The sequence below is a fragment of the Rissa tridactyla genome, chromosome 14, assembly GCF_028500815.1.
Source record: "Rissa tridactyla isolate bRisTri1 chromosome 14, bRisTri1.patW.cur.20221130, whole genome shotgun sequence".
In the NCBI taxonomy this organism is placed as follows: Eukaryota; Metazoa; Chordata; class Aves; order Charadriiformes; family Laridae; genus Rissa; species Rissa tridactyla.
The window spans coordinates 7,544,094-7,571,353 of NC_071479.1; the positions used below are offsets into that span (position 1 = coordinate 7,544,094).

Genomic DNA, 27,260 nt, shown 5'->3' on the forward strand with positions numbered 1-27,260 from the left:
GGATGAGGAAGGAGGAGTTAGCAAATGCTGCCAAGTAGTTTACGCCCAAAATCTGACCTACCTTCCAACAGCTAAAGCGTAAGGGGAAATATTTTCTGGGCTCTAAGCAGCTTATTGAAAACAAACCCCAGAGTTTGTGTTGTCACCAGTTGGCCCTTGTAAACCAATGTAAGGATTTTTTTTCCCTGCTCTGAATGCATAGATTTTATTAAGTATGTATTAACTGTATTGTTCTCTTTGATAATCTTTGGATTCTACTGGCTTCAGTCTTAAGGTTTGCAGCTCTTGGGATGGAGATTGCTGACTCAGCTGTGTCTAATGAAAGCATATTTCCCACTTCATTTAGCTTACAACAGCATAGTAAGCCGTAGTTTGCGATGCCAGCTAGAGGCCTGGCTGAGCTTTTGTTTTGATGATAGTTACTTCTGTCATTCCTAAGTTTGTCCTGGTGGAGAAGTCTGATAGAAATCACAGCTGTGCTGAGGATCTCCTAGGGCAGATTTTCAAAGGACAGCCTGGGTTTGCCTGGACACCAACGTAACCTCACTGTGTTACAGAGTCAATCTGCAAGATGAGGACGGCTCATGTGGTCAAGGCACTGTCACAGGAGTCATAAAGCCAGATGTGAATTTGCTGGAGTGGGGAAAAAATTCTTCCCATGTCTCCTGCATGGCAAACTCCCCATTCTCCCTTCAATTCAGGACTGCAGCTGCCATTGACACCGCTCACTCAGGCACCTTGGACACATCGCAGCCTCGTTATTCCCCTGTAAAACGCAGCCCACATCACATCGTTCCTTTTACTTCATCTGTGCCTTGACAGTTTGGACTGAGCCTGCTTCTGCTGCTGCCCCACCAGAGACCATCAGCGCAAAGCGCTTTCCAAAGGCTGATGCAGACGAATAATAAAATGCATTTGCAGCGAACACAGTGTAACTGTCACAGAGTCTTGACATCATTACCCAGAGGACAGGACTTGAAGTAATAAAAGCGTGCGAGAGAACTGATGTGTGGAATGCATCATTTTATGCTCTTTACTATCTTTATGGCTAGACTGTGAATAATTAAACCACCAATGAAAACCATCAGTCTGCAACTGAGATACAATGAATGACATAGATGATTTGTCTTTGGAAGCTACCCCTGAATAAAATTTTACAGTCTAATAGAAAACAAATTAATGTCCATTTACATTTTTATGGAAAATAAAGCCAGTTTTTTTCCTGAAAGCAGCATGTATCTGTACTGTACACAAGAGGGCACCAGCCCTTAGTAGGGTGCCCAGTGTAACCACAGGGGCAGCCAGACAGGATGGTCCTCACCAAATGAAAAGGGAAATATTTGGAACAGCCTTTGCTCAGATGGGTGCCCGTACTCTTGTACCTTTTCTGCACCTAAGAATTTGCTGAGCCCTCCTGTTCAGTGCAGGCTCAGCCCTGGTCCTGCGTGACCCCGTTGGCAACTCAGCATGGGCTTGTGAGCACATCCCTGCACAAATCTGCTGTAACCTAAACTCCTTGGGCTCCTCCCTTGACCAGGAACACAGGGCTGATGGGTCCCTCATTCCCAGAAAAAAAAAATTGAACTGACTGTTAAATACGAGCTTTCTGGCAGATTATGAATGAATAAAGCTTACACTTTCAGAGAATATTTGGCAGCATCTCCTTGGAGGGCAAGCGCATGTTAATTCCTAAATCCAAAGAGGATGATTTTTGCCTGGCCCAAGACTGGCTCAGATGTGCTGCGTTCCCAGCTGGGTGTTGCACTGACACGACAACTTAAATCCCCACAATATTCCTCCCGCCCCAGTCTCCCTCACCCTGCAAAAGTTACAACCACCAATTTGTTGCAAGCAATCTTACCTTTTCTCCCGCTATTCCAGGCTCCCCCACTGGACCAATAAAACCCATTAGACCCTGAGGAAAGAGAAAAGCACAATTAATTTTCCGTTTTGTTTGCTGAGAAAGTAAACAAGTTCTTTGGTCCACCTTGCTGGTTGAAATAGCACAGCATCCCTCGTATACCGCTCAGTAATTCCTACTGGCTACCAGAGCGGACAGAGTTGCTCCCGGCCATGGGAACGTCTAACTCCACAGCTGGTTCTGCTTTAGGCGCCAGCTGGAACGGCAGCACTAGGATCTGCAAGAGCCACAACACACAGTATAGGGGATGAGTTAAGCACGTTTCGTAGAAAGGCTGAGTCCATAGCGTGGCTTTGTTTTGCAAGCATTTCCCAAAACGTCAGTGCCGCTTCCCCAAGAGCATCGATAGTGGGAGCTCCTGGGTTGCACAGAGTCTGAGAGTTACCATCATTGTAACTGCCGTGCTGGGTGGACTTCCTCTGGGTTCATCTGACCTGCTTCCAACGCTTCTGCAACCTAATTTTGCCCTGGACAGTGTCATGCTGTTGGGATGTCAGTGGGAAATACAGGTCTGAGGACACAGCCAGAGGGGCCAGCAGGGCAGATCTGTCACACTGCTCAGAAACTATCTTGGAAAAAAAGACGAGTCTAAGCTCAGGATTTGTCAGGATTTAACAACGTTTGGGATAATGAAGAAACAAACAGAACTGCTTTTAATTAGAAAGATGGGAACAGATGCAATCTCAAGCTAAGATTCCTGAGAATTAAAATACAGCAACCTTCCTACCAACTTTCTGGCTCTAGAGATGAAAGGGACCGTCCTGTGCCACAGTAGGCGCTCGCTCTCACTGCATGATTCTCCTGGTCCCTGGTCCCAGCAAGGGGCATTAGGAGACGGATATCTATATTTAGTTCCTCCAACGAGTCTGTAACTAAAGGGATTAATCTCCTGTTGAAACACTTCACAACCTGCCCACAGTTGGCATGGGTGGCGTCAAATGAAGCCGTGCCCCAGCTTGTTTGATTTTAGGCAACAGTCTGATTGGTACTGGGAGGTGGCGGCTGAGCAAGTCAGAGACAGGAGATGGACTCTCCAGTGGTATCACCCTAATCTTCCTCTTTTTTAGAATAATTTGAAATCTTCATAATAAACTGTAAAGTGCCTCTACGCAAACGCATCTCACCTTTTCACTTTAACATCAAGGAGGTTTTCAAATGATGCACTCAAGAAAACATTCCGCATGAACAAACACAATGGGGACAAGAGCAAGGCAACTTCTGGAGTGTGGTCTCAGAAAAGAGAGCGATTTTCACCCTGCTATCTCCTTTCTGGGGCAACGGCAAGAGAAGGAGTAGAAGTTTCCTCTCTGTACTGCTGCTTCATTGCTTTTTCCGTCCCCAGCTGGCCTGACACGTGTGCAGTTCGTAGAGGGGCTCTCTGCAGTCTGCGATCGCTGTGGTTCTGTTTACATCTGTGCACTGAGAGTGTAGAGTGACACCCCCCAGCTACAGAGGAGCATCCAGCACCGACAGAGCAGCCTACTCGCAGGTCGCGCAGCTCCTCCCGCCACCAAAAGCCTCTCTCTCTCCATCAAGTTCTGCTCCCACCATAAAGCTGTAGCGCAAAATAACCAGTCTCATCGCTATTCTCACGTGTGTGAGGCTCAGCAGACCCATTCAGAGCCATAAAATGCAATGTGGGTCACTCTCCAATGACTTTTAGAGGGAACAGCTTCTGACGATGACTCCAAATGCCGAGAGACTTCATGCATTAACATTCCTCACATGGTGCAATTAAATGCCGTCCTTTGAACATGACTGGAGAGAGGAGCTCCTCACTGAGGCATGCTGATGGGCTCAACAAAAGCATCTCTCACTTGGACGCTCAGCTGGCTTTGCCTCTTGCAGGGAGCAGCCACACACCGCGCTCGGGAGCTGCAGAGCCCTTGTCACACTCTGGCATGTGAGCAGCATCCAGGTGAAACGAGTTTAGGAAAAACTCATAAGAGAAAGCAAAGAGCTCAGCGGGTATGTCGGAGCCTGGAGTTAGATGCCTGCGTTAGCAATTCATCCAGAGATGATGTCCCAGGAAAGCCGCATGCCACTGTGCCATGATGGAAATATCAATTAACCACGGGAAGACATCTACTACCAGGAAAGCTCTACTGTCCCATCAGGGCCTCAATGTCACCAACCCTTCTGACTTCAGCACCGAAATGGTCTTTGCTGTGTCCAAAGCTGAAACTTTTCCAGTGCAGAAGTGTGCCATAGTGGCCAGGCTGTGTGGACACGACATGCGTGGGAGCAGAGCGGCGCTGGACTCCGCAGCAGATTGCCCAGCGCAGGAACCACACGGAGAGCAGGCGAATCTGCAAGATCTGCATATGCAAGGTTGCCACTGGGTGGCATTGCTGAAGGCTGCTGAGTCAATTATCCTTTCGATGAGACACAAGCGCAGATACACAGCTGATAAGTGTATCCAGTTACTGAAGTTTTCCAGTAGCCCAAGGCCATGAAGAAGGCAAATGTTAAGGCAGAGGAGAGAATGGCAAAGCAATGAGATGAAGCAAGGGAATGCATTGCTAAGCAAAAATAAGATAATCAAGAAAGAATAAATCTGTTCCTTCATTTCTAATTTCTCATAAAATCTGCAGAACTCTCTCTTTCTCCCTGGGAAGATGCTCTCTAAGATACTTCTGGGTTACTCAGGTCAGCCCTGCTCTTGCAGAGAACGTTGTCACCATTCAGAACAAGACTGTTCCAAAAGCACTTCTGAGGCGCATCGCATATCCCAAATCAGGCTTGAAGACTAACGCTCCTGAGACGCTCTCTACAGCAGCATTGGCTCCCACCCCAAAAAGTCTCTAAGGGATCTGGGTCACAAAGCGAGATACGTTGGTTGTGCTTCCCAGCTGAGCCGGTGCTGCTCTAGGAATGGTTTGCAGAGTGCTGACCGGAGCCCCCAAACCAAGGAGCCCCCAAACCCAGCGCCCTCCCAAGACCCCTCTCGCTGTCACAAATGTGCCATTTGTTATCGCAGCTTGTGTGGAAACCTGCCGGCACGGCCAACGCTGGCGGGGTGGAGGCAAATACGGCACCTGCTGCGTGGGTGAACGGCAGGATGGAAGGGGAACACAGCCAAAGTTTTCACTCCAAAACCAGGGAAAATTCTGTCCGCGCTGGTACATCATGTTTCCGCCCAAGGGAAGATGTTGCTGCTCCCCGCATACCCAGCGAGAGAGCACCTCACGGTGTGACTGTGACAAAGTAGGGACCGAAGTGAGACGGCACAGCGGGGACCCTGTGACACGGCCGGGCTGCCAGCACAGCAGCTCCGCAGTGTTTGCAGCCAACGCTGTCTGCTCTGGGGTAACTTAACTAACGTTGCTGTGTCTGCAAGCAGACACAAATCAAGATGGATACGTCTAGGCAAAATAAATCTCGGTAAATTATTGGGAGTATATGAAACAACCGGGGGAGATTGGGTAACAATATTCTTCACCGGCCAAAAGGGGAGAGACACTAAAGGGAACAGAAGCAGCAAAAGATTCAGGTTTTAAGAATCAGAAAAGCCACCAGTGGCAAACATTAAACCAAAGCAGACATGAATTGTGGCCATTACACTAAAATGGCTGCAGTATAACATATTTTTCCCGGGTTCCCAGGCTTGAAAAGAAGCCCTGCATCAAACACAACTCCAGGCAGTGTGTGTAATGATGCACGTGAAGTCCCAGCAGCGGTGGCTGCCCGGATAAAGGCCCACAGTATACAGGAAAGAATGTAAAACATTTATATTAGATGGGGAGTTCAGCATGTCGCTCATGATTCAGTCTGCTGTATTCCCCAGCCAAGGGCATAGCGGAAAAGGGATGGAGATTGTTAAAAAGTTGCTGGGGGCTTGGGGGGAAGGAAAAGGGGGGGGGACCGGGGGGTTGTAATTCCTAACTCCTGTCTGGCTTTCCCCATTTATTGTCCAGCCCTGTCATAATTAAGCCCCCCCTCTTGGCTGCATCAACAGAGAGCAAGTCAGCAATGAAGCCTTGCATAAATCATAGCCCATTTGAAAGAAACAACCGAACGGCGAGCCCAGCGTGAGCAGGGTCTCCCAGGGACGGGACCGCCAGTCGCTCCCAGCAGGAACTGATCACGGCCTTTCTGTTTTACTGGTTCGCTAGAACTCAAAACAAAACAAACCAGGGACAAAAGACGGGAGGGAGTAAATGTACAATCCTCCCATTCAGATGAAAGAAAGGGAAAGTAAAACAGTAAATATCACAGTTTAAGGGAGGACGCTCTGACCCGCAAAGAAAAGGCACGCGGTTTAACCCCCTGTACACCGGAGCTCGGCCGCAGCCTGGGGCTGCGCTGGGATCCCACTGCCCTCTGGGAGCCAGGGAAGGAAAGGTGGAGACACGCTGGCAAACCCCCCCTCAGATCAAAGAGGCCGCACACACCCCAGTGCCCTCGAACCCGCGGATGAGAGCTCTGCGGCTCAGAAGGAGATGCACCGGGGAGGAAGAAAGGTAAACGTGTTGGGAAAGGCGCTGCTCTAAGACATGGGAAACACCGGTGCAATTCCCTGCTCGGTTCTCAGCGACCCATCTCACCTTGGTCAAGTCAATCCATGTCTCCCCAGGTCAGACCTCAGCCGCAAAACTGACATTGCAGCACATTCCCGAGCACCGCAAGGAAAATACATTAGGGACATAACTGATGGCACAGTTTTCTTTGACAAATGATTTTAGAATACTATCTGATACTGGGACAACAATATCTCCCTCAAGGGAAGAGACACCCCTGAGGGGCTGTGGAGTGACTGCCCTTCCCAGCACGGTGTGATGGCTGCGTGGCTGACCCTAACGTCACCATGCCAGGGAGCAGGGCTGTCACCTCAGGAGGTTCAGAAAGCTGTTTCTGGCGTGACAGGACTCATTCCCAGTAAGGACGTAGGTCAACCTTAGCTTCTTTCAGCTGGCACAGCTCTTCACGGATATTTTCAGTCTCTAGTGCAAAGCAGGGGGGGTCCATGGATTTGCAACACCCTTCCCCAGGGTGCTGCTTCTTCCACAGGGCTGTCTGACCTACATGCACATTTCGAAGACATCCTCCTGCTCTGCATTCCCAGCTCTGGAGCAGGAAGGCCGGTGCCCTGGGCCAAAGGCCCCATATTCTTCTTCATATTCTTCTGCCTCCATCTACTGGCAAGGAAGGGTTAAATCACACATTTCCAGGGTACAGGGGAGCCCAGCAGCTGGAATCCTTCCAGCATATGAAGACAACAAACGTCTTATGAATGAACTTCCCGAGTCAGTGTCCTTGCAATGGAAAAACAACGCATTGAGGACTGCCCTGTGGCTTAAAACCTAATTATTCCAATGAGAGCTCTAGTGTCACTGGAAACCTTACAGAAACTCCCATGTTTGCCTAAACAGATGTCCCTAAGAAAGGGAAGAGGGCCACAGTGTGATGGAAGGCTGATCTTTTCTCACGCCGTTATACTGAGGTTTCCACTCAGAGGGAATCTGTATGGAGGGCAGAGCAGCAAGTTTGAAAAGTTTGACCGCTCTTATTGCGCCCGTGGAATAGAAAACATCAAGGCCTCCACAAGAGTAAACAGGGGTGAGGTGAAGGTGGCTTTTAGTGACAAGTGACCTTGGCAGCCTGACCCCTCAGAGCTCTGTGAAAAACCAACCCAGCCCCAACACCGAACGCGGAAGCTTAGGTGTTCAGAGGGAGGGATGAAAACCCAACACTCCAGCACTGTTCAGCAAAGGTGTGATGGGAAAGCAGGTTGTTTCTCATTAATCTGGTGCGACATTTTTGTCCTAATGACTTGACTGGCATGGAAATGGAAATTCTTTCTGGGTGATATTTCTAGACAGAGACTAATTGCCTAAGAATAATCCAGGCAGCTTTCGTACCACTGTGCTGGGTTCAGTGTCAGCGGAGGCCAGCTGTGTTTTCTTTTTGGTGAACAGTGCCTACAGTTTTCATCCAAGGTCAGTCCTGAGGGACATTCAAGAATAATAATCCTAATGATGCTTTGTCCTTCAAAGATGACATGTTGGTAAGGATCTCAAAGTACTTCTGAATACTCATTTTTAACTGTAATACAGCAGTATCTGTAGGTGCCACCTGAGAACAGGAGCCATTGTGCTAAGCACTGTTCAGAGCTGCCTTACGCCTTCCACAGAAGGGGAAACTGAGGCACAGAGCACTGGCAGGTGCTGCCTGGGATTGTGCCGAATCTGATACAGCTGGAACTAGAACTCAGATGTGTGGAACAACTTTGCTTCTTCAGTTGTTGCTCTTCATGGAGTAAATTATTAACCAAAATATGGAAATGGCTCTAATTTCCAAATAGAAATAACCATCCTTGATATACACTGAGACTCACCAGATTGCTGGTACTGAAAAGGATCCACCTTGGTTTTTTGGACTTCCTTGGTCAGAAACCCATGGAAGAAGCGATGCTCAGCTGTCACATACAGGGGAAAGAAAAGCCAGAGAGGCTGACAAGCTAAACCAAACCAAAGTCACTGACCATTTGGCAGGGAAAGTGCTGGGAAGGACAGCTGTGCTGAGAAGCAACACCCTCTCTGCCAGGGCCAGCTGCCACAGCCAGCTTGGTGTGGTCATGTACGAACGCGCAGAACATGTTGGAGGCTCCGTGGCTGCAATTTCAGGGCTGGTGGCGGACAAGTTGGTTGGTTTCAATCACAGAGCCTTGGGAAGAATTGTTTCTTTTTCCTTGATGACTGTGGTTCCCCTGCAGCCTGCAGGGATGATGTCTGTCCCCTGCTACCCCAGCAGAACATTCTCTCTTGCGGAACAGCGAAACACAGCTCTGTGCCTCTCTCCCCCAGGGCCTGGTTTCTTCAGCTAGTCTCCTCTACTCCCCAGAAAATCCAGTGTGAGACAAAGCAGCACAGCACCCAAAGCAGAGGATCCTATCCTTAAAACCTACACAGGCAAAGCCCTGAAACTGCTCTTTTAGGGATGAGGGATACACAAAAATTCACAATCTCTTTCCTGACCATGGCTTTGCCCCCTTAGAGAAGCAGAGCTGTACTGACAGCACATCCACCTGAGCTGTGAGTTTATCGGAGCACGCTGCCCCTGGAAAAACCTCCAGTTTAAAACAGACACCATGATCACTGTCAGTGCTGTTCACCAGGAGCTTCAGCAGACTAAGAGCACCCCAGCTGGAGCATCAGGACTATGAACGAATTTAAGGTGGCCAGAAGCCCCTGGCCACTGTCTTTTGCCTGCACCCTGGTCATCCAGGAGATATTATACACAGGAGATCATCAAACAGACATGGGAAACAAAGCGTTTACCTGCTCACCAACTTTCCCTGGTCGGCCGCGGTTTCCTGGCTCACCCTGCAGGACAAGGAGAGACAAGGCACACCAGTTACTTGGTGCTCCCAGTCAGACCCCCAGTACAACCTGATTCTTTGTACATCATTTGGGCTGCTGCGTGAGAACTGTGGAAAATCTGCAAGAGCTAACATCTTAAAAAACCAATTGTGACTTGAAAGATAATCCAAAGCAAGAAACACAGCTGACGCAAACATGTTTAATAAGGCATGAGTTCACATCAAGGATGTTCCTGAAGTCGGGGTGTTTCTGACCCATAACGTTTCAATCTGAAAGATTAAGTAAAACAGCCAGATGAAGACAGAAACACATCGTCAGCAGGAAGAGGTAGGACCATGATTAACCAAAGGATTTGAGGAGCATCTAGGGCAAGCAATAGTGTGGACACCATGGGAAGGTGTAGTTCCTGAATGACAGAGGAGAAGGGATCCAGAAATTTCACCTGCTTGTGGAAGTGTCACAAGAGTAAAAGACAACCCAAACATTCCCAGGCAATGCTGCGCCCTGATTCTGCTCTTGCAAAATCTCAAGCATAGGCACGTTACTGTCACAGGGAGCTTCTACACCAAGACCACAGAAAGAACCCACACGAGCTAAATCAGAGTGCAGGATGCGAGAAATTCAGAGAATGAGACAAATGAGGGGTGAAGAGAAAAGCAGGATGAGGAGGAGAATTTCAAACCCGCCAGGGATAAGGGCAGCCATGGCAGCACTGGAAGGCCAGCAGAGTGCCCCTGGACAGGCCATCCAGTGGCCAGGGTCACCGCTAACCAGTATCGTCTCCGGCTGACGGCAGCTGTATTTTCTCAGTAGGCAGATACTCCAGATGTGCTGCCAGACCACATTTTTGGTATTTACTGTTTGAAGAGGTTGTTTTTGTTCGGTTTTCTCTTTCCTTTTGAGTGTGGGTTTGTGGAGCAAACTGCCCTGGGATGGCTCCTGCTGCTAATTAGGCAGCAAAGATAGGAATGATGTGCATTGTTTTAGAACAAAAACGTGGAGAAGCAATGGAAAATAAGATGAGATGATGGAGGGGAGGTTGGTTAATATCAAAGGAGGAACACACTTGTTTATAATAAAGCACATGGCTTAAAAAATGCACCGTCGTTCTTTTTGCTGAAGAAACCAGGCAGAAGCACAGACCCCAAAATTCAGAGAAAAGGAGAAATCCTCAGTTCCCCTGGTCCTCTTGGGAATGAATAAGCTAGGCTTGGAGCATGGGAAAGTTGAGAAAAGATACTTCCCTCTTCCTTTCCTCCCATGAACAAACTCTTTCCTCACCTTTGGACCATCAGGACCAGGTCTTCCTGGAAATCCCTTCCGGCCAGATCGACCCTGAAATACATGGAAGAAAATTTATATAAAAAGCTTACAGCTGCCCTTGGTCACAGCAGTGTGTCTGTGGACACATGGTGCAGCTTACAAGCGATGGTCCCTGTGAATTCAGGGTGCTAGAGATGTAGCAGACCTTACTGAGGCCAAGGCAACACAAGAGGAAAGCTCTGTGTCTCGAGCAACACCGGGTTTGATCCATGGGGAACATGCCCAGACGGCTACTCCAAGTTCCAGCCCATTTCTGAGCCTCCAGCTCGATTCCATTACTTAAACACCGCATCAGAAACATAACGTACGGGCTATAATTAACCAAACCAAGAGCTTTGCTGCTGCCCTTTAATTTATTTTAATTTATTATGTGCTGCGTTCAACTGGATTTATTCTACTTCCAGCAGTTTTCTTGTTGCAATGCCAGCAAGGACACCAGCAGCCTGAGGATTCAAAGATGGTACTTTCCCAGCACTGGCAGGGACTCGGCCTTATGGGCTTCTTATGGCCACATCCCTGGCATCCAGAGAGGATTTGGGAGTAGGACTGTCCCTACACTGGGGGAAGCCAGGCTGACATTCACAGCTACAGCTCATAAAAGCAGAAATAAACCTGCAGACCAAAAGGTTCATGTTGAGCCTTCCCTTTGTCTAGAGGAACACTTATGGTGCTGCCCCAGGCACAGGAGACACTGGGTTTATTATGCTGTTCCAGAAAGGAATAAAAATGTCTACCAGAACAGTGGAGGAAATGCAAGATAAAACATTTATTTTCTGATCCGCCCAGAAGCTCCAGCACAGTTACCAATTGTCAAGATATTTTACTGCCCTGTGATGACAATTATGTACATAACTGTTAAAAATCCTGAGATGGCAAGCTCACAGATATGATAATATTATTTTTTGCTTCTTTTAACTGTGTTGCTGTGACACATCAATGTGTTCAGCGTGATGTAGGGGTCAAAAAGGACTCTCTCTCACTGTCTGGTCTTTTTTCTTGCTTTTCCCTCTACTTATTGAAAAATACTATAAATCAAGGAAGAAGCATCAGGGCTGGTTACAGAGATGGTTTCCGGTCAACGTGCTTTATCTTGAGGATGAACTATTTAAATGTTAGAGGAATTTTCAAGGTCTAAGACTTTAAGCAAGTTATAAAATTAGAGTCCCACTCAACACCCTGTGCAAGACACTTCCTTGACTTTCAGTCACTCTGGATCAAGCAGTTGGACCAAGCCCTGGACGAGATAATATTTCTTAGAAGGGCACATCACTCCCCAGACCAGGAGGTTTAAAGCTTTGTGTTAAGTACAATTCCGTTGCAAGGTCAACAGAGCTGGTTTTAACTGAGTAAAGGACTGAAACCTACCTCTGGACCAGGGACTCCTGGTGGTCCTAAGGGTCCTTCATCTCCCTGAGGTGAAAAGAAATTAAAATCAAAGGCAAAGTAGTGACAAAATTTGGACTCTCCATGCAGCAAGAATGAAAGGTCTGCAGTATGAGCAGCAGTTAAACACCAGCTGTGTGCTCAGCTCTCACATTTTAACACTTGAGTCCTTCTGAATCTTAGAGCAGGCAGCTCAGCATCTCTGAGATTTCTGATCTCCCTTACCCAGGTCAGGAACAAAATCTAAAGTCAAGTCCTGCCAGTAAAGGCCATCCAAAATTTGATCAAAGCCAACACCAGTTGATTGGGCCTATCATGGGCTGGATTTGGCCCATAGGGTGCCCTGGACATGCTCACACATCTCTGCTTCATTTGATTTGGCAGGGATATGAATGCTGTAGAGATCCCTACTCTTTTTCTTTCTTTCTTTTTTTTTTGCCCCACAAAAAAGGGTGTTGCAAAATTTCCCAAAGAACCATTTGGCAACTGTAGGAAGGTTTTCCTTTTGCTTTCAAATGGGACTACACATGCTACAGGATGGAGCTATCTCAAAATCTCACACAGCAATTGGACTCGGTCCTCTCCCTTGGCTCTACACCAATTTCTAATGTGATAGGATCAGATCTACAGTTTCTAGGAGACCTTCAATTAAGCTTCACAAAAATTATCTCAAGTGTCTAAAACCAACTGCCAAGAGAGAAATTAAAAGCGCCCTTGGCAGCCACAGTTCTGGCTGTTCTCATTTAGGTGGTCAGCCGTGGTAATGAAGTGGCACGAGCTGGCGGGCTGAAGATGGGACTGGAAGTCAGGAACCCGGCTCAATGGGCTCAGACAAGCCACCCACAATATGCCACATTTCTAAAGAACATGTAATGCACGGCCTTGACCTACCACCTCAGGTTACAGCAGCGGTAAAGGCACCGTGGTGTGGTCTGGTGCACGTTCAAAGTCCTTCAGCGCAGCTTACGTCAAAGTCCATGTCCATGTCTTCAGTCTTACTGTTACGCTCACTAACTAGAGTAAATTGAAGGCAGCTTGGTCATGCCTGCCTGAACCTGGAATGCAGGGCTTCGATTCCCTTTGTACATTGCCTAGAATATTTTTTTTTCCTATTTCAGTGCAAATAAATGAGCTAATTTGCATTAGTCCCATTTAGAGAGCAAGCAAAAGAATTCCCAGAAAAAGTTAAGAATTATTAGCGCTATTAAACCGAGCTCCTGCCCATGCGTGCGCTGAGTATTATTTGCACAACGTCTCGTGACTCTGGACAAACAGCTTACACTGGCCTAAATGAGAAGAAACTACACTGAAGTCACTGGAGTTACAAGAGGATAATCAGAGGGCGCTCAGGCCTTCTCTGCTGCTGCTATAAAGTATTTGCAGCTCTAGGACAATTATATCAATGATAATTGTCCCTGTTCAGTGACTGCAAGTGGAATGAAGCTTCAAGCTTTCACATGAAGTGATAAGTGAAAGCTGCAAGCTCTGAGACGCTGGGGCAAATGAATCTTTGCAGAAGAGCAATTTCAGTTGCTGTACCCTTTTTACAAAAGGATGTTGTCCTGCGTGAGGGAGTGCAGCCTGCGGGTCTCACAGTTGAAAGAAAACACACTTAAAAGGAGCAGAAAGCAAAAGCCAGGTCAGGGCATGCCTGTGCAAGGGGATGTGCAGGGAAAAGGGCATCAGCACCCGTTCTGGGTGTGTGTGGGTGGGTGGGAATAGACTTTAAAAGAAAAGACAATGCAGGGTTTAGGGTCAGCAGATGCCAGCAATGTCTGCAACTTAGGGGAAGCTCCTCTTCTGCGGTCTCTGATCACTGACTATTAGCATCTGCATCCAGATTCAGAGGGACCGAAGTACTTCAAGTCACAGGCACCATTTCAGTATGCATTCATCTTCAAAATTCAACGTTATTCTTTTAATTCGATCTGCTTTTGGTCTGAGGACACTCACCTCTTGTCCCGGCAGTCCTCTTGGCCCAGGTAAACCTCGTGCTCCCGGCTTTCCCTGAGAAAGAGGCAAAAGAAAAGATACTCAGAAAATAGAAACATAAGCTCAGAAGGGCAATTAAAAGGAGAATGTCTCCTTCACAGCCACGGGACATCATCCAATGTCAATTTTGTTACAGAAAAAAAAAAAATCAAAAAAAAGGAAACCCTGCACTTGGAGAGACCTCAAGCCAAACAGACCAAGCTGAAACGCTGGCCAGGACAATCTTTAGGAATCTCGAGGGCTTTCTCTCCCCCCACTTCCCACTACTTTGTTTTCCCTGGCTGCTTCCCACCCTACACAGAGCTTCAGTCTCTGCTCCACTCACCTTCAGGCCTTCAGGACCATTTTCTCCTGGTGGGCCAATGTCACCTGGGAAGCCCTGAAGAAAATGAGAAATAGTCAGGGTGCAGAGGTGGACTTTTGCAGCCCGCTTCAGAGGACAGCCTCTGTGAGAGTTTTAATTAAAGGCTAAGGGCAGAGACATTTGTTACGTGCTGGCAGTGTCCGTGTGTGGGCCACTGCGCAGCTTCTAGGGGGAATGAAACAAGACAATGGGAGCAGCACTATCGGTTTGATTCAACAGCTGCCTTTTCCAGCAGTTCCCTTTAGGTCCATCTTCTTAGAAGATTTATTGCTGTGAGGGCCTCCCTGTCATCACACAGCTAAAAATGGCAATTTGGTTTTTAATTAATCTTTATGAGTCAGCGCATAATCTCACTGCTCCGAGAAACGAACTGCACGCCTCAGCGACAAAGGGAAGCAGGCGAGGAATTAGGAAAGGTGCTGACATGCTCATTAGCTGCCGCCTTCAGCCAGGCAGCGACTCCTTTCCACCCACCACCCCTTCGCTGAGGAAACAAAGGAATCTGTGGTTATTTCCAATAGCAACAAAGAGGAATGATTGCTAAGTGGCAGCACTCGACCAAGAGCCCTTCCAGACCCAGCAGAATACCAGAACACTGATGAAGGGAAAACAGACCATCAGTTGTGCTGGAAGTGGCACTCTAGCATCTTACAGACATCGTCTGGTTGCTTATGAAGGAGAAAAGTGACAATTTTCTGGTGGAAGCTGATCCTGCATTTAAGGTATCACTGTGAGAGTTTTTTTGGTAAGGGCAGTAAGGGTCTTTTTCTACTTGAAAAGGTATTTTATGAGGGAAAACGGAAAAAAACCCTCCATGATACCTATGACAAAAAGTAGAAGGAAAAACCAGGAACCCATGAGATGCAGAACGGGTTATAAACCCATCTTGATGGGTTTATACTCCCTACCTCATCACCACTCATGTGCCATCATACCCTAGCAGAGAACTGAAGCCGTACACTGAAAAGAGGAGGGTAGGTGAAAAGTGAGATGCAAGATTCAAGAAATGAGTGTTCTGCCCTGCAAAAGCAGTTGAAGAACAACTTCAAGGGCCAGAGAACAACATGGCGAGTAGAAAGACCAGTGTCTACAGAGTCTGGTCAGTGGCTGGGAGACAGTCTGGGGCTCTTGCCAGGTTAGAGACAATCTTTGGGGTCTGACCTTTCTGAACCCTGCTGACCTTTCTGAACAAGACCAGACAAGCTGTTACATATAGGACTTACATGGGAAGATTGGGAAGAAAGAGGCTTGGAATGGTAGTTGGAGATCAGGAAATCTCAGTGCAGGGTGGTCAGCGGGTACAAGATGGACAGTTTTCCCTGTCTCCCACTTTGAACAAAAGGGGGCCTCAATTCATTAAATACCAGTTAATCCCACAACACAGCAAAGCTCTTTTGGCCTTGGTATTTCTGGTGACCTAAAGCAATTGTCCTAAAGCAATCCATCTGCCCGTTGTTAGCAAAGGCTCTGACCCCAGAACACACGAGATTTGGGTTGGTAAACGTGTCAGAGCTGATGTGTCATGGTGAGTGGTGGCAGTGGCAGCCATCCCCTCCCTCCGTTGGGCTGGGTGCCCATGTGGGAGGCAGCGTTTGGCTCTTGCTTTCCATATGAATTAGCAACAGCTATATGCACATGCCTCCTAATCAAAACCCTATGTGGGCCTGTCTGTGCACGGCTTGAGAGCTAAAAACCTCCAGTGGGGAAAGGAGATAGGCATCTCTAACAACAGTCTCTCAAACGCCACATGGGTGTTTATCAGAGAGCTGATTCTCAGCTGCAGACATCAAATAACTTGCTGCAGAGGCAAAATGAGACAGGAGAGAGGTGTTATTGTGTGGGTTTGCTGAAGACAGGATGCTGCAGGAGTTACCAAAGAAAGGAAAGATGTGAGAAGGAGGTGGTGGAACATACCTCAGGGCCAGGTGGTCCTGGAAACCCAACTGGACCTTTGTCGCCAACTTTTCCCTGCAGAAATCAGAAAAACATGGAGAAAAGTGAGCTTTTTGGCTGTCCTGTTTAGAACAGCACACCCCTGTCAAACTGTCTTTCCAGCCAGGCACAGAACCTTCAGAAAGGAAGATGAGGAAGCAGAGGACACTTGGTTACTTACCAGGGGGCCTGCTTTCCCTCGTGCCCCAGGGACCCCAGGCAAACCCTGGCTGCCCTTAAAGAGAGAGAGAGAGAGATTTTTTCAGAAAACACAATGAAGCATCAAAAAATACAAATTCCCCAGGCTCCAGCTCCAGTTTCTGCAGCAGAGAGAGAAGCACTTTCTAAGGACTAAAGTCAGCCTACAGGGAGCTGGGACAGTGGCGCTAATGGCAGTGAGATGTTTCTGATAAAGCCGGGGCTGAATTCAGCCCCGAAGAACACGTGAGCTGTTGCAGTTAGTTGTGGCTCAGCGCCATGTAGGCCCCCGTGCAGTGCGAAGTACAGCATTAGTCAGCTGAAGGCGGTATCATATTGTGGTCACAGGGGAGAAGTCTTTCGCTTAGAAGCTATGCACGGCGTTAAGTGTTTCACTGGGTCAGGGTTTAAGTCGCTGCACTGAGCAGACGAAACCTCCGAGTCTGCAGCTGCTGGACCACACACATTCACGCCCATCCCCATCAATCCCATCCTGCCACTTCCAATTTCTGCATGAAGATATGGCCCCTTTTATATAAAGCCCCCAGCAGAACTGCTTTTATTATGCATAACAAAATCCATATATTGACATGAATTTTAGAAAGGCGCAGCATACCCCAAATCAGAATTATCTGAGCAGGGGAACCCGACAGCAGGATGCAGCTAGTTCTAGCTTCTTGTGGCTTAAGATGAGCTGAAAGAGCTGGTGGCCACGCATACTGCTACAGAAAGGAAAAAAATGATGGAGAAAGAAAACCAATTACCTTGTCTCCTTGGAAGCCGATATCTCCGGGAACACCTGCTCCTCCCTGATCACCCTGGATACACATCACCAGAGAGTTAAAATAGGCAACAGCAATAGCCAAAATGCCCAGGTAGATGCTAGATGATGCACTGCACAGCAACAGTCTCATCACTAGCTCCATTCAAAACTGAATGGCTGGCAAACTGTAGATCATATTAACTGTAACAACAATCCTGAACGAAGCATGTACTTCCCAACATTGGTTCTAAAGTGAGAAATGAAACTGCAGGAGAGAGTAAAATACGAATTCCCAAGCATGGTGTTTCTATAGAAGCTGCAAGAAGAGAGACTACGTTCCTCCGGCTAACACAACCGTGAAGATGGTGAAGTGTTAAAACTCAGCAGAACAGAAGGCCTAGTTTAGTTTCGATGAATGGACCTTTTCTCTCATAAGGCTCTATAGAAAAACAAACAATACTCGGGGTTGCTGTGAGCGTATTCTAGTGCTGGTATCAAAGGTCAATCCTCTTCCATAAGAAAACAAGAGTAACTTCTAGTAATGCTTTAGAACCACCTCACTGCCAATATCTGGGCTGAGAGTCTCCAGGAGGAACACTGACAATATTTCCTAACCAAGCTTTCCTTCTTTCCTCTCTTTGGACTATTGCAGCAGATCCTGACTCCTTGGGTAGAAAATAAGCATCCCTGAAGGTTTTCTTAGGAGTGATGGGCTATCTTGCATTGCCTCAGCCCTGCTGTGAGCGGGCTGTTGGGCCAGATGACCTCCCGATGTCCCTTCCAACCTCGTTTATTTAGTGATTTACTTAAACAAAGGATGAGTCAACGATGGGGCACAGAAAGGAAAATTCTACTTGGGAAGTCAAAGGGGGAATGACTATAAAGACTTGGTACACTGACAAGACCTGACAGAAATAACTGTTAGAGGAACTCTGTCCCATGCGCAGCAGATGCCTCAGAACTTGGCTTCCTAGTAAGGGAACAAGCCATACGAGAGCAGAGAGCTGTATGTTTAAACATAGTCCACATGGAAGACGTATGGACTCCTACTAGAGCCAAAGTCTACAAAGAGATGACAGAGGAAGTCTACTTCTACTTGGGCAAAATCCACCCACTTGTTATCAGAGAGCTGAAATAATTCTAACTACTTCAGTAACATGCAGGGGATAATGAGATTGTGAACGGTTAAGGTTTCAGTTGGGAAAGACTTTTTGGAGACAACTTTTTCTGAAGAAAAATAATTAAGAACTATGCAGATTCAATGATGGAAACATTTCATGGATTCATGCTAAATTCACTCAAATGTTTTGGTAAATGTTCCCAGAACATTTCACTGAACCATCTTCAAAACAAATCTTTTACATAGCAAAATTGAAATGCCGCTCTTAAAAAAAAAGTTAAATTGATTTTACTCATTTGGGTTTTAACTTAAATATTTTAATTGGAGTCAAATAAGCAACATTTTGCTTCATCTAAACTATTTTCCTTTTTTTTTTTTTTTTGGCAATGCAAGCAAATGGAAACAATCAGCTATTTGCACAGCTTCAGCTCGTATGAACCCCAAGTATTAGATACAATAGAGATGGCAAAAAAAACCCAACTGTATGACCCAGCTCATTTTCCTGCCATTGCCAGATTTCCCTCATCTTCTCTGAATTTACTACTTATTTTTTCTAGTTCAAGGCTTAAAACACTGAAATCGGCAGGCAACTCTAATTCTGGCTCCTGACAGAAGACAGCAGGAAAATGCTTTTTCCTGAAGGTAAGAGGTTTGCTCTGAAAACTCCTTGTCTTTAGCACCTATGTTGAGGGTCAAAAAAAAAAAAAGATTTTTTTTAATTATTATTAAGCAGTTTTCTACCTGGACAATGTAAGTGGCCATTGAAATACTGTTTCGGAAGAAATACTTGGACATTAAGAAATGACTACTGTAAGAAAAGTTTCCTGAGCGTTGCAAAAGGCAGGAACAAACCTTTATCACGGAGCTTTAAGCAAAGTGGGTTAGCGACTGCGTGACAGGGAAAACAGTTTTCAAACAACTGTGAGAAATGGGCATTAGAGAGGCTTAGAAGGAAGGAGGAAAGACAAAACACACCTCTTATCTTTAGCTGGGCTCCACGCAAGAGTTCATCTGCTATTGCAATAGCCCAGCAAAACGTCATGGCATGAACGATCCATCTGCGATGGCCATTAGTATCTTAAACAAAAACTGGGAACTAGGGCACCCCCTTTCACCTGCCTTGAGCACCGTAAATCTGCAGCTGCGACTCAGGGTGTGTGTCCTTAACGTGAGGAAACAAACCAAGGAGGAAAGAGGTCAGGAGTGTTTGTTATTAAAAAAAAAGAAGTGGTGCCGAGATGATGAAAAGGGGCTGCAAGGACTTTGCTCGTGAGGAGGGGGAGGAAAGCACAATCTGAAATTACAAACAGGATCTGCCCGTGGGATATTGCCTGTGTTTCGTGTTTCACGTTTCACCTATAAAAAGAAATGCAGCTTCAGAGACCCTGAGGCCCTTCTTAAGGCAGCGCCGCACAGCAAGGGGGCCACAAGGGAAGTGACAGATTTGCAAGAGTGAGGTGGGTTTGCTGTTTGTAGGATGCAGGGGAGGTCTCTGTGCAAAAAAACCTCATTTTGCTCACGACTGGACATCTCTTTTTCCAAGACTTTCTGCTTGGCAATATAAGGGGAGCTAACTGCAAAACTACTAGAGGTATTTTACTGAGCCGTGTCCTTCACAAGTTACAGATGTCCTGATTCATAAAACTCCTTTATGTGAACAAGTAGCTAGGATTTCCTCCGTTTCCTCCACCTTTCCTCTGTACTCATCACATCACGTGGTCTTCTCAAAACCACTCTTTATTTCAGGGTTATACAGTAGTTCCACTTCTCCCTGTAAGAGCAGATGCAACCCGCCCTGTCCCCTCTCCTTGCCTCCATGAAAATATATAAACGGAAATAGATGGCTGACCCATTTTATGGGAAAACCGAAGCTGTAAAAAACATCATTAACTTCTGCGGTACCAACCTTGTATGGGGGATGCAGAAGGGGCTGGCTAGCATTGATGCGCTCTGTACTTGCCTGTTCAGCTGCTAGATACAAAGATGTGATTTCTGCAGGAGGAGTGGGATGTTGCCCCTTATTCTAGTTCACGCCTGGCCTCCACCACGCGATGCCTGCATTTGGGATTAACGAGCTGCACCTCGTAAAGTACTGAACAAGGCAATGTTGGAAACAAAGTCCAAAAAACAGTGGAAAACACCCTCTCATGGAAGGGGAAAACCCTCTCAGTGTTGAGGCAGGTTCCTCCTCCTGCGATGGCAAAGAGGAACGGTAACAGCGTTTTTGAAGGATGCAGCATTGCAGGGAGGAGCTCCTCCCAGGTGGATCGAGGCGGTGACCTCAGTTCCCTGCCTGCTGCCCACACACAGAGTCCAGCCACCCTCCCATCTTGCCTAGGTTTTACCGGTGTCTGACCTGACTGCTGTTGAGGGAAGGGAGTTTTCCTCAGCTACAAAAAGACAAACCTGTACAAGGCCACTCCCGTGGACCGCAACCAAGACAGATGGGCTTAACAGGAGATTGCAGACATCTAATTAAATTTTTGTTGACACATCCTCAGAAAGGCACTCTGAAGAGCAGCCTGGAGCTGACAGGGCTGGCCAGGCATGAGCAGTAGGGTTGTGCTCCAGGGACCCTGTGACACCAGCACCTATGGCTGCTCCCACGGGATCCCAGGGGAGTAATGCAGGGCACAGCACCAGCAGCTGCACGGGGACGGGCAGGAGAGGCCAAGTTCTAGAGCCAAATTCAAGAGCCAAGAGCTACGACGGGAGGAAAATGACCATCCTTTGCCAGGAAGGATGCGGGACACTCTCGAAGTCCCTGTTCCCCCGCAAACCTGGTCTAGTCCATGAGTGGCAGCAGATGGAAGGTGTAAGGTCCCCAAGGATATTCTCATCTGCCGTCAGTTCCTAATTATGAAAGGTTACTGATTACTGTCAGCACGGAGCAGTGAAGTTTGCTGCTCTCTGTCCCTGCTGACCCAGCATTTCAGATGCTGCCAAATGTCTAGGGCTTCTCTCTCGCTCTTTTTTTTTTTTTAAAGATGAAGTTTAACTCTCTGTTTACCAGCTTTCTGAAAACCACGGTGGAGGAGAAGAGGGGAGAGCCAGTACATTTATCTCCCTCCCCTCCGGCCACGTAATGGGAGACTTCTGCACATCTTCTGCAATAATCCCTCACATCCCTTTGGGAAAAGCCTCTGTTTCTAAATGGCTTTATTAGAAACTGCTTTCCAGAGAATCCACCTGACACCTTCATACAAGATTCAGCCTTTGGTAGGCTGGGACTCTCTGGTGTAAGGTGTTGATTTGCTGTTGGAATGGCCATATTTAACAAGGCTGACAGCTACTGTTGGCTGAGCCTGGGCATCATCTGTGCTTGCTAATATCTGGATTCATTCATCTTCCACATTCAACACCCTTAGCATAGGGCTCAGGTCTTTCAGAGACAGACCAGCCATTTGAGGCGCCCACTTACAGTCTCAGGAGAGATGCTTGGGCAGCTGGCAGATGGTAGCTCAACCCCTATGGAAAATCATGTGTCTTCAACTGATATCTGAACCCTGTTCACAAGCTGGGGTGTAAACGGGACTCCTGGAGCCCAACACAGCTTTCTGCTGTAGGGGCTGTGCATCGGCTCTGCACACCAGCTCCTGCTCCTGCAGCACTCCCAGTGAACGCACTGCGGGAAAGCAGCACCAGCTTGGAAGTCTGAAATAATTTGCTCTTCAGAGGGAAGTCAGGAACCTCATATGCTCGTAGAGTGGTACAGTGGGACGGGTGTGCTTGAGCCACACCAATGTGCAGGGAAAAGGTTGCTGCACGGTGGCTGGACTGTGCAGCTAAGTTCACCCTTGTAATTGCATCTTCATCATGCAGCAGAAAGGGGAACTCTGTTACTTGGGAGGTGACCAAGCTATGAATAAGGATTTCTGCAGAGGCAGATTGCATACGACCGCGGTCTGGAAATGTTTCAAGAATGGCAAGAGACAAACTTTCAGAGCGACAGACATGGAGAATAAATACAAGATTCAGGGAGGTTGCTTATGTTTCTGGCCATAGCAGTACAACAGTTTTGTCTGAAGACGTCAATGGAGGGTTATAATGAAGTCAGAATCTAACGGACAGAAAAGGAATAGTAAGCAACTAGAGAAAGCCTTTAAATAAATGTCACAGCCTAAAAATAGCAATAGCAGCAGAAATTAAGTGACATGATTGGTGAGAGATTACAGAAGGGAGCCTCCAAGACAAGTCAATCCCTCTGCTCTAGGCAGGGTCCTTCCTGTGACCCAAACCCAGGCAAGCACTAAGTGAACACAGAGATCCTGCCTCTACTTTCCTGTATGTGGGATTTCCTTAAGTCAGATATTTCTAAGATCAGCTTCAATTAAAAAGCATGTGGCAAAACCAAGGTGGGCAAAGAAAGATTTATGATGTCTCTCCTTAATAAAGGCTGAGATAGCCTTTCAATTTTCATTGAAACGAGGCAGGCGGCAAGAAGAAAAATGATCCTGGCAAGAGGGTCCAAGAGGGCAGGGTGTACTTCCCATCTTGACCAACCTCCTCCTCAGTCAATTCTGCGACTCAGAAGCCCTCACGTAACATGAAGGGCATAAACCTCCCTTCCTTCTACCACATGTGCATTTAGACCACAAGCTCTTTGAAAGCGGAGTTTTTCCCTGGGTACAAACTGAGCAAAAGCAGCAAGACCAGATATCACTTAAATTTATTAGTGGTACCAGAACATAAACAATTAAAACACAAATGTAAACAAGCTGTAAGATGGGATGAGTGTTTTTTCTCATGATGCCCAAATCGAAGTGAAAGAAAATAAAAAGGCTTAAAGGTGCCATTCACTAAAGAAACATGGGAGTGAGTAAATGCACGCAACAGCCTTTGGATCAGTTGGAGAAGGGATGCATTATAAACTGGGCCAACTAGCTGAGCAGCGAGACCAACAAATCAGAAAACCAAATAACTGAAAAAACCACAAAGCTATTTCAGGCCAAATCCTCCCCCAAATGGAAGGAGAGCCAATGAACTTTGTCTATACCCATGCAAACAAGTGCAGCAAACTCAGATGCTTTGGCTAAAAACTGCAACACCAGAGCTGTGTGCCTTCACCTGAGCAGATGAGACCTGTGGCCATCAATGCCTAAGCAGGTCTGATTTTTCTTTACCTTGTATTTCCCAGCCCTTTGGCTGTTGGACTGCTGGAAAGGATACGCAAAAGGTTTTGGAAACTCGGTCTGACTCCAAAATTATCATTGGTCTGATCTGACTGTTCGATAGCACCCAGGATATTTGAACTACAGTCAACTCATTTGGGCCAGTGGCAGCTTTGGGGATGGTCTGTCAGTCTTAGATTAGGAAAGGGCTGTAATGAAAGCCAGGAAGGAAGTCTGTCCTGTCCAAGGAAAACGCAGTGGGAGAGGTAGCTAGGGAAGGAAAGAAAAGGTTTCCTGCACCTGAGGAGAGAAGCTGCAAGACTGAGCGTGGGATTACTGGGGGAGGATGGATAATTCTGCACTAGAGTAAGGATAACTCTAGGGAGAGCTGCAAACCATTTGGTTACTGTGATAGCAGCGGCTGGAGAAATACTGGGGATAAAGAGAGCAGTCTGGGGAAAGGGATGGAGGCTGTAATGTCCAGGAAAGTTAATTTTGCTAAGCAATGATTTAAATGCTGGCGATTCTTAAGATATTCAACCATTTATTCCACGGAGCAGACAGAAGAGTCTGTGGGCTCTGGGAATTGGTGGTGAGTCAAGAAACCAGCTACAACTTCTTACGCTTGTTGTGAAGAAAAAGTCCTTCTCTTGCCCTTTCCTTCCTCCCTATAAAAGCGAAAATGCGGTACAGGGGAGAAATGGAAACTGCAGACACAGGAGCCCTGGCAAAGAGCTGCTATAAGGAGAGTGGAATCAACTGGCTTGACACTATTTCCCCCATGTGCAGTTTTGGGCTGCTAAATCATTCTCTAAAAGCGAACATCTAGCAAGAGAATAAAACATCAGATGGGAGGAGGAGAATACACTTAATGGTCATTTTCCATTGCTCTCCTGAGCAATCAGAGCCAACAATAAATGACTGCACCTCCCACTCTTTCAGACTAAATAAATCCTACAGTCAAATATCTGTAGGAGGATGGTTCTTATGACAGTGAGACATTTACACACGCAGCTTCATGCCGATTTAGCTCAAGCTGCGTGTTTTTGTGCCAGCAGCACTAAATCATTGCAATCAATGCCCTTCTCCTTTTTTCGTTTTCTGAAGTGATTTATATCAGTTTGGCATAAGGCAATTTCCTCTCGGCAGGAAGCTGAACCGAGGTGCGCCTCTCCAAACGGGAGCAGAGATATCTAACACAGGACAGTTTTTCCTGGGGATCCAGCTGCTCTGCTTGACCCAGTGAGCTGTGCTGCTTTGTCACATCATGTGTTTCCCCCAAATGCATTAATGCAAACCCACTGTCAGCGTTGTTAGGTCTTCCTCCTCCTCCCCATCCCATCCTGTAACCAATATAAAAACATAAAAGCCCAATGCAACACCTGATAATCTTACAGTTCCTGTCATCATCAGTAGGAGACAGAAGGTCCAAAGAGGATCTGAGCATAACTGATCTATACTAGAACTCCATGGAAAAGGGGATGGGGCAGATATCATAAAAGAAAGAAAAATCAAAACTGGAGTGTCAAGAAAGCAGAGAGGGTGGAAGGATGGGAGCAAAAGGACAGCCAGAGTGGAACCAGTACAATGGTGATAAATAAGAGAAAGAAGCTAGAAAGGGGTTTTTACATGCAAAATTAAAACACAGTGCAATAAGGGAGTATTCAGATCACCTTATCACCTTTCAGTCCATGTTCTCCAGGGTTTCCCATCAGCCCCTGAAACAAAAGAAAGTTCAGAGTGAGACTGAGCCACTGTGAAGACTGCTCAGGTCTATGACATCGATGTTGCTGATGGGGCCGGTGCCTCAGACCCACAGCACTGGCCTGCCACAGGCCCAGGACCAAAGGCCAGGCTGCTCCCAAAGTGTGCTCCATCACCCATTCTTTAAACACCCTCCATGGGCAGGAGGTGCACAGGGAAAATGCCCCTGGGATTCTCCACTGACTTACACCTACTGCAGACCACCAGTGGGATGTCGTGTTCAACAGTCTTGTGCCTAGGTCAACGGACAAGCATCACTGCTGCCCGTCCTTTCTCTCAGGACAGTCACCATTACCCCAAGGGAGAAACAGAATAATCTTCAGCCCTGCCGTGGAAGAACAAGAGCTCACACAACTCACACAACATTCCTCACCTTTAAGCCTTTTGGTCCTGGATAGCCTATCGGTCCAACGGAGCCCATGTCACCCTAGTAAGAGAAAGAAAATTACCCAAGTCATTAGGTGCAAAACCAACAGAAAGCTGTATGTGCTGTGAAATTCCCCTCCTATCTGGTCTCTCAGTATCCCTGAGGAATTGCACCACTGACTTCAGCAGAAGCAGCATCCTGGCACGAGCCAAGAGACTTTTAATGTGTAGACAGCCTCTAAGTAAAAGCTGCACAGGGTGTTTGCCTGGCAGACACGCGAGGGAAGCACAGCTCCTATTCGCATCCTGCTCTCGCCACAAAGAAGAGACCCCAAAGCACGTTGACAGTAACCACCGGAGATGTGAGCTGTCGCCCACGACCAGCCCATGTGGCGCCCCCCGTGCTGCTGCTCCTATGCACGGCCAGGGCAACGGGGCGGAGGGTGCTGGATGCCTGGATCACACAGGAGCATCCCGCTCCTGCGCCACAGCAGATACAGGTGTCGGGGAGCGTGGTCAGGCTCCAAAACCAGGAGCCTTGGTTCCTGGATTCAGTTAAAATTACGTAGGGAATTCAGGCTAGTAAATTAATGGCAAAATAACGGAAAAGTAATTAAGAAACCACCTTGAAGTCTGAAACTGTGGTACCATCTGATAAATTGTTTTTGTATGTCCCTCCTAACTTTTGAATGGATTAATTTCCCTCTTCCACTACTTGAAAAGTTAAAATATTGAGCTGGTTTAAGACAATCCTGGAGTGTATTTATCCTCAGTGAAGTTAGTTGTATTCTCAGCAAGAATCCACCACAGCGTTCCTGTGTCTCAGGATGTGTTAAAGAGGACACAGACCCAAACAGCAAAAAAGGCAATAGTCAAGAAATTTGTGTCACTACCGAGCTCTGATATCTAAAAGCGATACGGGAAGGAGAGAGGAGAAACAGGAGGTAAGGACAGATGTTTCGTCCGCGTGGCCATTCTGTGCAGCGAGAAGCCAGCATGGCATCCCCTACTGGGACTGGTACGAGAAACTGCGGCACAGGAGGACACTGGAGTCTCGGCCGCTGCGTGTACCTGTGTGTGCGTGTATAAAGGAAAGCCTTCAGCGGCCAGCATTTAATCAGGCTTTGACTGCGTTCTGACCATGAAGGGAGGCAGTGATACGGCGCACCAGCCTTGCCTGCAATGTGTAAATAAACAGGGAAGGCTCTGCTGAAGGAGTGCTTCTCTGCCCCGTCTCGGGCCCGCAGCCACGCCGGGAGCACTGGGCTGCAGCCACCTCAACAGACGCCCTTTTCATACCTCCCAGCATAAAGGCTTCTTGTAGAAACGCGTTTACTTAAAGCTTGGCCCACACAGTTAATTAGGAGAGCAAGAGGCTTTAGTTACATCTAATTCTGCACTTCAGCCTCTCTTAAACAGCGAACCCAAACACCTGCAGGGTGCGTGGAGGCAGCCGGGAGCCCGGCTGGTCCCTGGGGAGGCTGTAGCTGGGAAGGAAGGAAGGGACTGACTGGGGGCCAGCCCGGAGCAAACACCCAGCCGCCTTCTCCATGCCCTGCAGCCCTGCTTCCATGCTGCAGACCCCAGGGAAGGAGGCTGGTGCTGTCCCACGGAGAGGAGAAGGCAGGATGGACATGTCCCCTTCTCCCCAGGACAGTGGAGGAGGTCACTCTTACATCAATCCCACTAGAGATGCTTCAG

At 47.4% G+C, this 27,260-nt stretch overlaps 1 protein-coding gene across 1 annotated transcript in view; it reads right to left on the reverse strand.

Moving 5' to 3' along the window:
• COL27A1 (collagen type XXVII alpha 1 chain) overlaps positions 1 to 27,260 on the reverse strand; it is a 161,223-nt gene that overhangs the window by 60,166 nt on the left and 73,797 nt on the right. Inside the window, exons 15-25 of the mRNA XM_054221069.1 lie at positions 25,567 to 25,620; positions 25,103 to 25,147; positions 17,200 to 17,253; positions 16,419 to 16,472; positions 16,220 to 16,273; positions 14,267 to 14,320; positions 13,903 to 13,956; positions 11,932 to 11,976; positions 10,525 to 10,578; positions 9,202 to 9,246; positions 1,862 to 1,915 (exon numbers count right to left, since the gene is read on the reverse strand). Coding sequence (XP_054077044.1) covers positions 1,862 to 1,915; positions 9,202 to 9,246; positions 10,525 to 10,578; positions 11,932 to 11,976; positions 13,903 to 13,956; positions 14,267 to 14,320; positions 16,220 to 16,273; positions 16,419 to 16,472; positions 17,200 to 17,253; positions 25,103 to 25,147; positions 25,567 to 25,620 — 567 coding nt within the window. The remainder of the gene's footprint in view (positions 1 to 1,861; positions 1,916 to 9,201; positions 9,247 to 10,524; positions 10,579 to 11,931; positions 11,977 to 13,902; positions 13,957 to 14,266; positions 14,321 to 16,219; positions 16,274 to 16,418; positions 16,473 to 17,199; positions 17,254 to 25,102; positions 25,148 to 25,566; positions 25,621 to 27,260) is intronic.